This window comes from Gymnoscopelus braueri, assembly GCF_963280865.1.
Source record: "Gymnoscopelus braueri genome assembly, chromosome: 7".
NCBI classification, from domain to species: domain Eukaryota; kingdom Metazoa; phylum Chordata; class Actinopteri; order Myctophiformes; family Myctophidae; genus Gymnoscopelus; species Gymnoscopelus braueri.
Genome location: NC_137608.1, coordinates 48102928 through 48118639, shown reverse-complemented (window position 1 = coordinate 48118639; position 15712 = coordinate 48102928). Strand labels below are relative to the sequence as shown.

At 39.8% G+C, this 15712-nt stretch overlaps 1 protein-coding gene across 1 annotated transcript; it reads right to left on the bottom strand.

The window, feature by feature from the left end:
* Positions 1 to 1380: 1380 nt before the first annotated feature.
* LOC308088241 (CD5 antigen-like) lies at positions 1381 to 6437 on the bottom strand (the record flags this gene model as incomplete). The annotated part of the gene is made up of 4 exons (XM_080432647.1): positions 6324 to 6437; positions 3351 to 3656; positions 1494 to 1690; positions 1381 to 1404 (listed from the first exon to the last, which is right to left on the bottom strand). Exons 1-4 carry the CDS (start codon positions 6367 to 6369, stop codon positions 1381 to 1383), a joined length of 573 nt encoding a protein of 190 aa, XP_080288773.1. The 5' UTR covers positions 6370 to 6437.
* Positions 6438 to 15712: the final 9275 nt, after the last annotated feature.

Genomic DNA, 15712 nt, shown 5'->3' with positions numbered 1-15712 from the left:
TATTTTCATTAATAATACACATCATCCAAAACCTAATGATTATTATGTGATTGAACAAAGGATACTTGTTTAGGTAAGTAAGTAAATAAGTCAGTTGTAAAGGGAATTTTAACTCAGTCGACGGAAAAGAAAAAACACCATCTGTTACCCTGTTTACAATAGATACATAGATAGATTACCTTACACTTTAAAGTTTACTGTCATTGCTGAAGTCATTTTTTGGGTTACCTGAACAGAACACATTCAATCTGCTGGAAGTGGTAGAATCAGACTCATTTATTCCACACTCCCCGAGTGAAGACTCAGACCCAACACATGAGGATGGAATCCACCATACATGTTGCATTGTAGGACCAGAACTAATTTCTGTTGAAACAGGGGAGCCACAGTCCAGCTGTATTGCATTTTTCATCCTTGACTTTCTACTTTCTTTTATACCTTCTATTTGTTTTAATGCAATACCTCTTTATAATTTATCTCATTGTTTTGTAAAAATATACATATATGTATATAACCTTGTTTGTTACAGATCAGTTTATTCTTTATTATAATTATTACCTGAGCAGGTGAGTCCAACAGCCTTGTCAGGTAAGCAGATGTTTCTTGTTGAGTCTGAGGTTCCACAATCCAGTAGAAAAGACTCGTTGCCTTCACACTGGAACTCTTTGGTCCACATTGGAGCCTCGGCTTCTTCATAGAGCGCCCCCTGGAGGACTGAAGGAGCCCCACAGCCAAGCTCCCTACAGACCACCTCCGCATCCTGTTGGTCAAAGTCCTCCTCACACACTGAGAACCACGACTGATTAGACTTCACCTCCACTCTGCCTGAACACATACTATTCCCATTCACCAACCTCACAGACTCTGAAGAAAGAAAGAGAAAAAGAGAGAGGAGAGAGAGAGAGAGAGAGAGAGAGAGAGAGAGAGAGAGAGAGAGAGAGAGAGAGAGAGAGAGAGAGATTTGTTTTATTAAAGGCATTTTATGCAAAACAGACAAGAACATTACATTTCAACAAAGAGCATCAGCATACTCCTGTATGTTCTTGAAGTAAACTGTGAGACCGCTAGTCCCATTCAACAACCTTACCGCTATATAATAAATAATTTAACACGAAAGTCAAATGACTGAATACATTACATCTCCACTCTCATTTTATATTTTCATTAATAATACACATCATCCAAAACCTAATGATTATTATGTGATTGAACAAAGGATACTTGTTTAGGTAAGTAAGTAAATAAGTCAGTTGTAAAGGGAATTTTAACTCAGTCGACGGAAAAGAAAAAACACCATCTGTTACCCTGTTTACAATAGATACATAGATAGATTACCTTACACTTTAAAGTTTACTGTCATTGCTGAAGTCATTTTTTGGGTTACCTGAACAGAACACATTCAATCTGCTGGAAGTGGTAGAATCAGACTCATTTATTCCACACTCCCCGAGTGAAGACTCAGACCCAACACATGAGGATGGAATCCACCATACATGTTGCATTGTATGACCAGAACTAATTTCTGTTGAAACAGGGGAGCCACAGTCCAGCTGTCTACACACTACAGATGATGACTTCAGGCTCCAGGCAGACTGGACTCCATCCACTGGTTTCCACTCTCCCTGGTGTTTCATCTCCAGTCTACCAGTACAGTGACTGCTTCCTCCCACCAACTTGACATCAACAGGCCCTATATAGACAAGGGAGTATGCACTATGCAGTAAATGTAATATAACTTTTATAATAAAATGACGATCCAAAACAAAAGGGTAGCTTGTTATGAAAAAGAAAACAATGGGCCTCATGCAGCAACCGTTCTTAAGAGGACATTTTTTCTTAGACCCACTTAGGAAGTTTTTAAGAAGATTTTGGTATACTCCAATGTTTTCTTAGCTGTGATCTGTTCTCAGGTAAGAACAGAATCTACACACACTGAAGAGGACTCTTAGGGTGGCCTTTGAGTTCTTAAGTGTGACATGTTTGTGCAAAAATAATTAATTCTCGTTTCTTCAATTCTACAGTTGTATAATATAGGATTCAAATTACAATAATATTTTTATCATATCTTTAGAACAAAAAAGGTTCTCAAAAGTGTGGTCTGGGGACCCCCAGGGGTCCTTGAGGGAGTTCCAGGGGGTCCACAGCAAACGAGGAACAATTTAATCACTTTAACCCTATTTTATACTTTGTTTGAAAATAGCCGATCTACAAGCTCACAACGCGTCCCATTACTGGCCATTTTGAGCTTGTAGATCGGCTATTTTCGAAACATTTTGATAAATCTTGAAAACATTTCCCTAGCAGAAAATATTTTCAGGTGGGGGTTTGCAGCCAAATGCATGTCCATTTGGGGGTCCTTGACATGAAAATGTTTGAGAACAACTGCTTTAGAGTTTTCAACGGGTCTGACATTACAATCTAACCCAAACGGACCCGGTTGAGTTGAAGCCCCAAGCCCCATACCCACCCCATAACCCCCACCCAACCCACCCATCCCACCCTCATGGGTGGGATGCGTCGACGGCCAACTGGACAAAGTAGCACTTGACGCGTTATCGCGTCGTCCACAGTCAAAGAGTTAAAGGCCCTCCATATCCACTCACCAGCTTTCAGTAATAAAATGTTTTATATCCACTACTAACGCTACTCCTGAACATGAAATATGGATAACATGCTAATTTCAGCAAATTTACATTGATGTCTAGTGGTGATGAGTAATGTGAGAGAAATAATACAATAGATTCATAATTAAATTAAATAATTGGCTGTTCACTTCAGAAGTACCTCCACAGAACTATTGATTTATTTATTTTTATGTTTGGAGTCTGATGTTCAACCATCTTTAGACTTTAGTTTAGGTATTCTTTACTTCATTCTCTCAACTTTATTTCTGTGTGATTTCCTGTAATTTCTGTGAGCAGCAATCACACACAGGTGTGACTGCAGGCAGGGCCATGCAGTCATGCCTTATATGGAGATTGGTGGGGCGGCTACCTATGGTAATTAGGATTAACTGGCACACCCCTTCAAGTTACAAGGATTGGGATTCATCATCATAAGAACATAAGTTACGAACAATTCTAACTTTTAAGAACGTTTCATGAATCTGACTCGACTTCTCTTAGGAATTCACTTAGGAAGAAATGTAAGAGGAAACATTAGGAAGTTATTGCTGCATGAGGCCCAATAATTCCAGACTTCACTTCTGAAAACATACTGTACTTTTTTGTCCTTTTGTCCTTGGCATAGTGCTTATAATGTGCTCATCCTTGTATCCCATTTCATGCCAATTCTACATAATAAAAATTTGTTTTAATTTGATATTTCTTCTCTATAAATTTCATTGATACCTGAGCAGGTTAGTCCAACAGCATTATCAGGTGAGCAGGTGTTTCTAGTTGATTCTGAGGTTCTACAGTCCAGGAGAACAGACTCGTTGCCTTCACACTGGAACTCTTTGGTCCACATCGGCGCCTTGGCCTCTCCATAGAGCGCCCCCTGGAGGACTGTAGGAACCCCACAGCCAAGCTCCCAACAGACCACCTCTGCATCCTGCTGGTCAAAGTCACCTTCACACACTGAGACCCACGACTGATTAGACTTCACCTCCACTCTGCCCGAACACAAACTAGTCTCATTCACCAACCTCACAGACTCTGGAGGGAGGGAGAGAGAGAGAGAGAGAGAGAGAGAGAGAGAGAGAGAGAGAGAGAGAGAGAGAGAGAGAGAGTTTATAATTTATTAAAGGTACTTCATGCAAAAACAAACAAGAACATGAGGAATACACCCACCCACCCCCGAGTTTCAACAAAGAGCATCATTACACACACACACACACACACACACACACACACACACACACACACACACACACACACACACACACACACACACACACACACACACACACACACACACACACACACACGCGCGCGCGGGGGCGTGTATGGGCCCTGGTCGTGGAACGACCTGCAGACCAGCCTCAAATTGGCTTTTGTGATCGATCCCTGTTTGCCATGGACACGCTCCTGCTCCTCCTGCTTTGGTAGCAAATGTTGTTGCTCTTAGCTTTATATTGGTCACTTTGTAGATTATATTTAAACATTTAATTTCCTTGAGCTTCCTAGATAGTGGTTATGTTTTTACGGATGTTATATGTCTGTCATTGTTATGGTCCTGTATTTGTTGTTACTGGTAGAGCTGTGTAGCATGTATGCCTCTTTAGCAGTTCACACTCGTAAAAGAGACTAGTCTGAATGTGGTTTTAACTGGTTAAAAAAGGTTAAATAAAATAAGTCTGAATTTTGCTCATCTGATCACTGAAGCTGAATGATCTGTGAATGTGATTTTTTTTCTTGCAGTGCTCATTATGCAAAATAAACGTGGAATGTGCAAAAGTGCATGGGGCTAATACAATATAGGCCTACAGTTCAATGATTTTCTTTTTCGTCCGTCCGTCCGTGTGTCCATCTGTCTGTGAACAGCTAATCTCCGGCACCGTTGGCCCGGTCGCTGCAAAACTGTGCACACACACTCCCTGGATGCCAATTCAGAACCTCTGCCCCATTTTTTTACATGGCCCTGTTATAGCGCCACCAGGAGGCCAATTTGTGCAAAACCCAAACCTACAGATTTTATCCAAACATCACGCAAATCAGTACACAGTATCTCTATAGTCATGTGATCAACACGGATCTGTCTGATTTTCCATATTCCATCCTGATTGGCTAAGATTGGCTTCCAAAGTTTGCAGGATTGGTCCGTTTTGAACTAAATGCCCCAAATGATGAATGCAGCATGCAATTTCTGTGAAATTTCACACGCACATTCCCACTAGGCAGAGGAAGAAATGCCGCTTGAAAATGTTCAAATCAGCCTCATGGTGGCGCTATAAAAGGCCAATTTGCGTTTTTAACTATAACTGCACCGATCTGCGTGAAACTTTGCACGCATACTCCCTAGAGGCCAAGGAAAAACATTTGCCCTGCATTTTTCACATTTGCCTTTTATAGCGCCACCAGGAGGCCGACTTATGTAAAACTCATTTTTTAAGATTAAGCATTCAGATTTTATCCAAATTTCACACAAATCGGTACACATGATCTCTATAGTCAAGTGATCAAGATGGATCCGTTTGATTTTTCATATTCCATCTTGATTGGCTAACATTGACATCTAAAGTTTGCAGGAGTGGCCCGTTTTCAACAAAATGCCGCAAATCATGAACGCAGCGTCCGATTGCGGTGGAACTTTGCACGCAGATTTGCACTACGTTGAAGAACAAAAGCCACCCTTTTAACATTGCCCTATTATAGCGCCACCAGGAGGCCGATTTTTCTTTTTTATATTACTCATACAATTTTTTTCCAAACATCATGCATATCAGTACACATTATCTCTATAGTCAAGTGATCAAGATGGTTCCGTCCAATTTTTTATATTCCATCCTGATTGGCAAATTACAAACATTGCTGGCCCACAATAACCTACCTGACCTGGCGGAGACCTGTGCTCCGACGAACACTTTTTCTAGTTCTTTACTGCACACTTATGCTTCTCTGTAATGGACAGTCGCTATTAATTAGTGTGTTAACCTCTAGGCAACCAACACTATTGTACTCGGGCGACTTTATTTCTTTATAGAGCAACCCCAAAACGTTGGCATGCTACTCCTCCCACAGTTTTGGCGGCACACACACACAGGTCATTATGTCAAATCGACCAGCTTCATCGGGAATGGTGTTCTTACATTTTGCTAAGCGATAAGTTTCATAGTTTAATTGCTATAAATGTATTAGGGACCTAACTTTTTCGATTGACATGAATGGGAAAATGTGACAACTCCAATTTAAGTATTTTTCTCTCAGAAACTGTGAGGCCAAGTACAAACATATTACACCGGCCTGCCTCATGGTGGTACAGCCCACTTTACGTTTTGGCCTATAACTCTTGAACTGTTTAACTAGATTTTTCCCCATTTAGATTTTTTTTTTTTAAACACAATTATTGCTCCTTGAAGTAAACTGTGAGTGTGCTGTGGCTACTGCTATTTATATAAATAATAGAATTGAAATCCAAATCACTGGTACCTTATTGTTAATTAATGTTATTTATCATCCAATGCCTAATCATTAGATTGAATAACTGTTCAATCATATTTTGTTGTCAAAAAATATTACTTATTGTCTTTTGCTGACATTTGTAATGCTAATGAAGGTAATTTTAATTGAGAAAAAGAGTAACATCCTCTTTTCTGTCTACAGCTAGATGAAATTAGAGACTGTAAAGATTACTGTTATTGTTGAAGTCATTGTTTGTGTTACCTGAACAGATCACCTCCACTTTGTAAGGGGAATAACTAGATTGCATTATTCCACACTCCCTCAGTGAAGACTCAGATCCAACACAGGAAGATGTTATCCTCCATATATATTGACGTGTAGAACTATAACTACTTGCTGCTGAAACAGTGGAGCCACAGTCCAGCTGTCTACACACTACAGATGACGAATATTTTTTCCAGTCAAACCGACCATCCACTGGTCTCCACTCTCCCTGGTGTTTCATCTCCAGTATACCAGTGCAGTGACTGCTTCCTCCCACCAATCTGACATTAGACTCTGTACAGAGACAAGAAATTAAATAATTATATAAATGCAAAAATTAGTTAATTTATTCGTTAAAAAATAACATTGTTTTGCTAAAATAAATAAATAAAATAAAATAAAATAGATAATCATAACCAAAAGTTTAGATTGAGTTTTTCAGTTATGGCTTTTTTCATAGTGCTTATTTATTTGATCTTCTTGCCTCGCTTTCAATCCTTGCATATTTCATTTTATGCCTTTTTATATGTATTCTATTTGTTTTAACTTGATGCTTTTTAACACTTTGTTTTGTTTCTGTAATACTTATAATGTTATGTAAGGAACTATGGAACTTTGTATAGATAATGTTTCTTGTGAAACGAGGAGGTGGTACCTCAAGGTGGTTGAAAGTGTATGCAACTCTGCACAAGCATTAAAAGTGCTGAAATATGACATCATTTATGGCCCTGCATTAGGATTTCATAGATTTACCTAATTTGGCAGGCACCTCATGTCCAGACTTTCAAAAAAGCCTCTTTGTGTCATGACCTTCACCCAACAGGAAGTCAGCCATTTGTAACTGATCGTGACGTACTGAATTGTTGCCATTCACAGGAGTCATAAATTACTCTTATGAGGATCATTAGATCCAGATCAGAATATGCATTTTCATATGGCAATTTTCCATTTAAAATCAACTCCATTTAGTACCTCAACTCCACATCATCAGATATTTTCCAAATTTCACACATTTGATAAGAGTCTCAGCCATAAAGGAATACATCACCCAAGAAATGTTATCATTTACATACTGTCTTTGACTCATATGATTTCTGTTTGTAAAACATTCCTTAACGGTGAATGAAGAATCCAAATATGAAGAAAAAACATCATGAGTGGAAATAATCAGAGGCCCAATTTAACAACAGCAATCACAAATCTGTTCATATCAAAACACAGCTCATGTTGTGCGTCAAAGTATTTTCTGCCGTGATCTGTTCAATGCCTTGCCAAATAACCATAGAAGAAGTAAATAAACCTTTTAAACATATTAAAAAGTTAAAACGATCTTATGCAAGAAAGACACACGCGCCTGGGCGCTCGTGTGTGTGTGAATGAGGTCCGGTGGAACCACACAGACACGGCCATGCGCGTCCTGCGCTCATGCATGTCACGGTTTGAACTGGAAGAGATTCAAAACCTTAATTTATTTCGAGATGAAGTGATGTTTTCAGCGGAGCGTTATACAAATGCATAGAAGACATTTGGGACACACAAAGTGTTTTGGAGATTTTTATATAGTTTTAAATTGGGTCTATCTATTTATCAAGTTTTTCCTTCATTTCTGGATTCTTCATTCACCGTTATTAAGGACAAAAACATCACGTGGTAAGTAAATGATAGAAATAAAGTAATCTCTTGGATGAAGTATACAGTAAATCTACTGGCCAATGTTGCATCATAGTCAGAGCACCACCCACTGGTGATTGGACGTTATTATCCTTTTACAAACTACTCCTGGAATTGTGTTGCCCCTTGATATTACCCTGAGTGATATTTAATATTATTACCTGAGCAGTTGAGTCCAAGAGCCTTGTCAGGTGAGCAGGTGTTTCTAGTTGAGTCTGAGGTTCTACAGTTCAGGAGAACAGACTCGTTGCCTTCACACTGGAACTCTTTGGTCCACATTGGAGCCTTTACTTCTCCATAGAGCGCAGCCTGGAGGACTGAAGGAGCCCCACAGCCAAGCTCCCTACAGACCACCTCTGCATCCTGCTGGTCAAAGTCACCTTCACACACTGAGACCCACGACTGATTAGACTTCACCTCCACTCTGCCTGAACACAAACTAGTCCCATTCACCAACCTCACAGACTCTAGGTGGAGAGAGAGAGAGAGAGAGAGAGAGAGAGAGAGAGAGAGAGAGAGAGAGAGAGAGAGAGAGAGAGAGAGAGAGAGAGAGAGAGAGAGAGAAATAATGTTCAGCATTTCATTTATTAACCACTTAACGGCATACTTAACCCCCAGAATTGTTTTGTCTCGCCCCTTAGCGGCCGGAGGACTAACTGACCGTACTAGTTGTCCATGTCCAGGTTAACGCTTTTGAACTAATCACGTCGCTTATACAAGGTCACGTGAGGGGGTTGGCCTTTAGCTTTCAAAGTTGTGGTGTTCTGCTCTGCCCATGGTGATTGCGATTGGATGCGTTGCCAAATCATGTGGCTATGTGGCTAGTTGAAGACAGACAAAGATACCTTGACTGCGCAGCGAGGTTTCAAAGACTGTCAGCGTGCACTGCTTTGGTTGTGTATTGTTTCTCTGTTATTATAATAAGGAAAATGTCTTTATTATTCGCTCCAAAATCTTGACAAGTGACTGTTTCTCTGTCACATGACCAGTGTTGCATTGGTGAATCTATATCCGGTGCGGCGCTATTTTACACTACAGGTCACACAATGGACAATTGATATGCATCTAGGCTCATTCCTATGTTAATTCACGCTGGTGTGACACCTGGCAGTCGGCAGCCTTTGTTAACTTTGTTGAGGTGTGAACTTAAGGGTTGTTTTTAATCGATGCTGTTCACCCCTCAAAAGACTGGTAGAATGGCCTGTTACCGCGTGTAATGACCAATGCAACACTGCACATAACATTGTGACACTTTGTTGCTGCTTGGCTCTATGATGTGAATTCTAGTAATGGACAGTAGAGGGCAGTATCTGTATTATTATTTGTATTATTATTATTGTAATTAAATGTTTGTTTTGTTTTGTTGATGTTGTTTGAACTGTCTGTGACATTTTGTGTCTAAATGTATGAAAAATGAATCTCTGTAATCTGTGGACCCCCTCGGAAACGAGATGGTACATCTCAAGGGGTTATTTCCGATAAAATAATTTAAATTAATTATGGAAGCCTCTGCTACTGTGCTTGCCTGTTAGATGGATGGGGCTTTTCATGAAACCATATAATAAAGGAGGTATTACAATGTTTTAAATGGTATATCCATGCATCCTCTGCCGTTTGTCAGCTGAGGAGGTACATTGCTAACATACTGTACTGTATCTTAGCAGCCGGAGCAGGCATTAAAGCGCTTTTATTTTTCACCTTTGAACAAGCTGTGTTGTTGCCAGCTGTGCTAAGAAAATATTTCACCGGCAGGAAGAATCTGGTCAATAGGAAAATTCCATTGACCAGATCTGTAGAGGGCACTGTGGAGCAGTGGCCAAAAAGTATATTTTAGACGTGAGGTGGGGGGCTCAGAGTGTTCCCCCTTAGTAGAGTAGGCTTTCAACTCCATAAAACCGTCTTTGTTTTGGTGAGTAGCAAAAGTGTATTCTGTATTTTTACTACAGACAAGATGCTGCGCTCCCGCGTGCGAGGGGAAAGAATCGAAAGTACCATAGCGTTAAGGAGAACTCGTAACGCTATGGACCAGAGCTATGACATTCCTAGAATTGGGATGCTGGGGCACATGTATGCTGGGCGAGACCTAGCCGGTTAAGTGTCTAAACAGAAGTAGGGCCTACTGGAGTTTGGCGGAAGTTCCGCCCAAGGTTACATTGAGGGTTTACAGAGCTGTTTACATTCCCGGTGCATGAAACCGGTGTTTGATTTGTCGAAAAAGACAGTTTCCGGGGGAAGTACATACGTCAGAAGTCCCGCCCTATAGACACACTCTGCATTAGGTCGTAACCCGGCTTTTCTCCTCAGAGATGAGAAAAGGCTGGGAAAAAGCTAAGGCTAAGGTTAAAGGTATGCAAAATAGACCCAGAGGACATGAACAGAGATTCAACAGCGGAAATGTTTGCAAACACACACAGGCAAGTGTAGCAGTAGTGGCTCAGGGCCTCTGCCCGGTGACCGAAAGCTTAATACTGTATCTCCCCCTCCCAAGAAAGAATTTCCCTTTAGGATAGTGGTTAAGATGTTGGCTTTCCATGCGGGAGACCCAGGTTTGATTCCCAGGCGTTACACAAGCACACAAACACATGAACACGTGCACACTAACTTTCACATACAGGTACGAGCACCAGAGATGGGAAGTAACGAGGTACAAGTACTTCGTTACTGTACTTAAGTAGTTTTTTTCGTGTATCTGTACTTTACTGTGTATTTATTTTTCGGAGTACTTTTTACTTTTACTTGTTACATTTTAACTCTTACATTTAGGTATCTGTACTTTCTACTCCTTATATTTTAAAATCAGGCTCTATACGTTATAGTTTTAATGTTGCGCGGCAGATCAATCAAAGAAAAGAAGCGCTCTTGCGTACCGCCGCCGGTACCAACATTCTATTTATAGCGTCAGTTACAAGCCAGTGTGTCACATACTGCAAATGTCTATTTACTTCCTGTAAGTAGACTAAAAAATAAAACTAGTGATGACTAATCACATACATATATTACAAAATGCTCTTACTTTGACATCCTCCGTTTTTAGAGGAAGTTTGTTTCTGTGGAAACAAAGCTGTTATGAAAAGCTCAGCTGTCATGATGCTGCCGGTGACCCGGTGTCTCAAAGATTAACATCAACCCACGTGGAATATTCGCAAGATTTTGGCCAAACCATACTCTTGTGACTTAAACATTGTATTGTACACACTTTGGGATTCAAAACGATCATCGGTCATAGTCTTGTATCAAGGCTAGAAGCGCGTTAAACTCTTTGAACCTCCGCAGCATTAGGTAAGTTAATCTTACAAGTTACAACAACCAAACACAAAGTGCTGATAGACAAATGACTCGATTTCTTAACGAGACAAATTAAATAAAGTCCGAAGTCCAATTAAAAACTCTGTTACACCTGTAGCCAATTTAAATATAACATGTGAGCTGTGTTTGAATGAAGTACAGTCGTTAATATCATCTCTGTCTGTCTGTCTGTCTGTCTGTCTGTCTGTCTGTCTGTCTGTCTGTCTGTCTGTCTGTCTGTCTGTCTGTCTGTCTGTCTGTCTGTCTGTCTGTCTGTCTGTCTGTCTGTCTGTAGCATGGTAACAGGATAGGTGGTCCCTAGGGACATCACAAAATAGTAAATTTTACATTGAGGTGCCCAGATGTCCCTAGTGCCCACCTATCCTATTTTGTTCAATGTTTTTTTAATGTAAACAAATATATATATATATATATATATATATATATATATATATATATATATATATATATATACATATAAAATGGTCTTAAGTAAAGTAAAGTATGCATGATTAGAACCTGCTTAAATATTTGACAATTAAGGTCTTTCTACAATTAATATTTCTACAACTGCGACAAATTGCTACAAAACCTGTATATCCAGTCATTTTGGGGCATAAAGCATAAACAAGTCCGATAATGATGTACCGTGCATGTTCACATCATTTATACTTTACTTAAGACCATTGTTCAAATTTTTTTAGACACACACAAACACACACACACACACACACACACACACACACACACACACACACACACACACACACACACACACACACACACACACACACACACACACACACACACACACACACACACACACACACACACACACACACACACACACACACACACACACACACACATTCCCTTCTGCTGACCCTCAGAAACCCCATTCATGACGTTTGATGGTAAGGGTTTGGCAAAAAAAAAACAGATTAGGCAATGAGATAAATTTAAAAAAAATCATTGGTCTTAAACAGACAGTGTACAATGACAGAGTGCATCACCATTGGGATCCTAAACTGAGGAATTCTTGATAACATACAGGCTCAATAAACACAGTCTAGACATAGAAATAGGCCATTACAGGCAGACCTGAGACATGTTGCCCAGGGAAGACACACTTTCTCCTAAACTGTCCTCAGACTCCTCACTAAAGTGTGAATGACAAAAAGGTCAACTGTACTGAATTGAGAAAAAGAGAAACATTCTTTGATTCTTTTTGTACAATAAAGAATCAAAGAACGTGTACAAATTACAGACTGTAAATATTATTGTTCAACTCATTGTGTACCTGAACAGTTCACATTCAGTATATCCTTGGAAGCAAACGACGTCTTCATGCCACACTCTCTCAGTGAAGACTCAGACCCAACACAGGAAGATATAATCCTCCATACAGGTTGCTTTGTAGAACCAGAAATACTTTTTGTGTAAACAGCAGGACCACAGCCCTTCTGTCTACACACTACAGATGATGAATTCTGGTTCCAGACAGACTGTCCATACACTGGTCTCCACTCTCCCTGGTGTTTCATCTCCAGTCTACCAGTACAGTTACTGTTTCCTCCCACCAACCTGATATCATCAGGCTCTGTACAGAAACAAGACATTAAGCAATAAAAAAGATATATAACTTTAATAATAAATATTAATCCAAACCAAAAGTGTACTTTGTAAATCAAATTTGATTTGATTTGATTTGATTTGATTTGATGATTTGTATTTTACCTATTCATCTGCAGGCGTGTCATCTTTTGTTAAAAGAAGTGTTAAACAGCAGCTATATTGTGATAGTAATCATTGTGATATGGAGTGTATTTTCAGTAGCATGGGTCTCCCTGTCTCTTCAGCTCTTTAGTAAACAGAAAATGCCTTTTCAAGTCGGGATACCATCAGGAAAGAGAATTCACCCAGGATTCAGGATAAACAAGTGAAATTGGAAGTAATGACAGAAAGAAATGGGCAGACAAAATCGGAACTGGAACACTATACAATTTAAGCTGATAAATGAGTACTCTCTCTTGATTGGCTGAAATTGTCAACCCACCTGAAAAGGTATCTCAATGTATTAAAGAGCTGGAGAGACGAGGAGACCCCTAGCTGGGTCCGTGTACTTTCTGGCAGTTGGAATTTCTTTTGGGAACCACAAACAGAAATCCACCCATTGCGTTCATTTTTCATTTTTCATTTTTCATTTAGGGTCGCGTCGGTTCTTTCGCTCCCGTTCGCTCCCGTGTTTCATTTTTCATTTTTCATTTTAAAACAAGTTACGTTCGTTTCGCTCCCGTCTTTCATTTTTCATTCTTCAATAAAAAATAAAAAATGAAACATAAGAAAACAGGGTTTTGCTTTTTCATTCTTTCATTTCTCGATATTAATCAAAGATACTGTAAAGACAAGACCAGAAGCGGAAGTAGATTTAGTACTTAAAAATAAAAGTGTATATATATATATATATTAAATATAAATGTATTATACCGTAGGCTACATGATTATAACATTATGGCTACATCAATGTTAGACAGATGGACATAGATAGATATATAGATATGTAGATAGATAGATAGATAGATAGATAGATAGATAGATAGATAGATAGATAGATAGATAGATAAAGATAGATAGATAGATAATATAAATATATTATACTGTAGGCTACACGGTTATAACATAAACATAATTATGATAGGCTATATTATTATAGGCCTATTAGGCTATTAACATTATGCAAGCTAATTATATTTACCATGGTTACGTCAATAAGAAGACAGACAGATCTATATCTGTCTGTCTGTCTGTCTGTCTGTCTGTCTGTCTGTCTGTCGGACGGACGGACGGAAGGACGGGCAGATATAGGCCTACGTGATTCTCTTCTTTTCATTTAGACATGCGTTTTTTCATCCAAAATGTGTGTTATATTTATGTTATTTAGTTGCAGCATGATAATTAATAGCAATATTACGGAATAGGAAAACAGAAACAAATCTACCTATATAATTCGAACTTGGAAAGTTGGGTTGAGACTTGAGAGCTATACGCGTCGCTACTCATTGAACCATCGAAATTACATCTCTGCTGACGTTTTAATCGGATACAGCATAGGTGGGCACTATGGGACATCTGGGGGTCACCAGGAAGAGTGGGTACTATGTGCACTGCCTGTGAGATTGAATTCTTTATTAACAATGATTATTAACACCAGTTTTCCCGGTGCCCAGTCTTCCTGGTGCCCAGATTTCCCTAGCGCCCACTCTTCTCCACCCCTAAGTGCCCACTCTTCCAAGTGCCCACATGTCCCTAATGCCCACTCGTCCAAGGTGCCGCCCGTTGAAAGCACTGCCGTGACGTCTGCAACGATGAAGCAGCCTTATAAAGCTCAGCAGGTCATGTTATAGACCTACTACAGCATGTTAGATTTCCTCAATACACAATAATAAACATCTGCAGATGTTCTATCAGACAGTGGTTGCAGCGTCCTTTTCTATGCTGTGGTGCGCTGGGGAGGCAATAGGCAAAGGGACACACTCAGACTGGACAGACTGAGGGTACCATACGTGCGCTCCCGGTGCTATCTATCTATCTATCTATCTAATGCAGTCAGTAACCTAAAACAATTTTTTTTTAAATGAAGCCACTCATTGTCATCAAGTGTTTCAGAATCGGTATAAACAAAACGTGAATACTATCAATACAAAAGATACAATGCAACTTTGGACTGGTACATCAGAGCTTATCAATATTCGGTGTCTGTCTGTCTGTCTGGATGGACAGACGGACGGACGGACTTATACGGACAGAATTGATAAGTGGACTTGATTATAGCCAATATATTATTTTATTTTCATTTACACATGCGCCTTTTCACCCAAAATGTGTTATATTATTAATAGTCCCTGTTTGCGTAGCCCCCAAATCGGGCTCCCCAAGTTTTGCTCGCTGTGTGAACTGTTCAAAGACGCAACAACAAGCTCCATACTAGCACTCGGTGGTACTGGTGCGTCTCTGACCGTTTCTGTCTGTCTGTCTGTCTGTCTGTCTGTCTGTCTGTCTGTCTGTCTGTCTGTCTGTCTGTCTGTCTGTCTGTCTGTCTGTCTGTCTGTCTGTCTGTCTGTCTGTCTGTCTGTCTGTCTACTCTGTCCACAGTAGGCCTATAGAAGGATATAGACCTAGGAAATCCAGGTGTCCAAATGTAACAATGTTGATATTGCAGTAGTAATTTTAAATCGAGTCTTTACAACTGGCTGGAAATCTGGAATCTCATGAACTTGGATGTATAATACGCTACAATATTCAGACCCTGCCCTATGGCACACAGTGCCTGTGATGGGATCATTCCTTACAAATGGTTACATACGGTTGTAGCCTATGTTTGTCATAATTGTAATACTTTTGGAATAATCACCATGAACGATCGAGCTCAA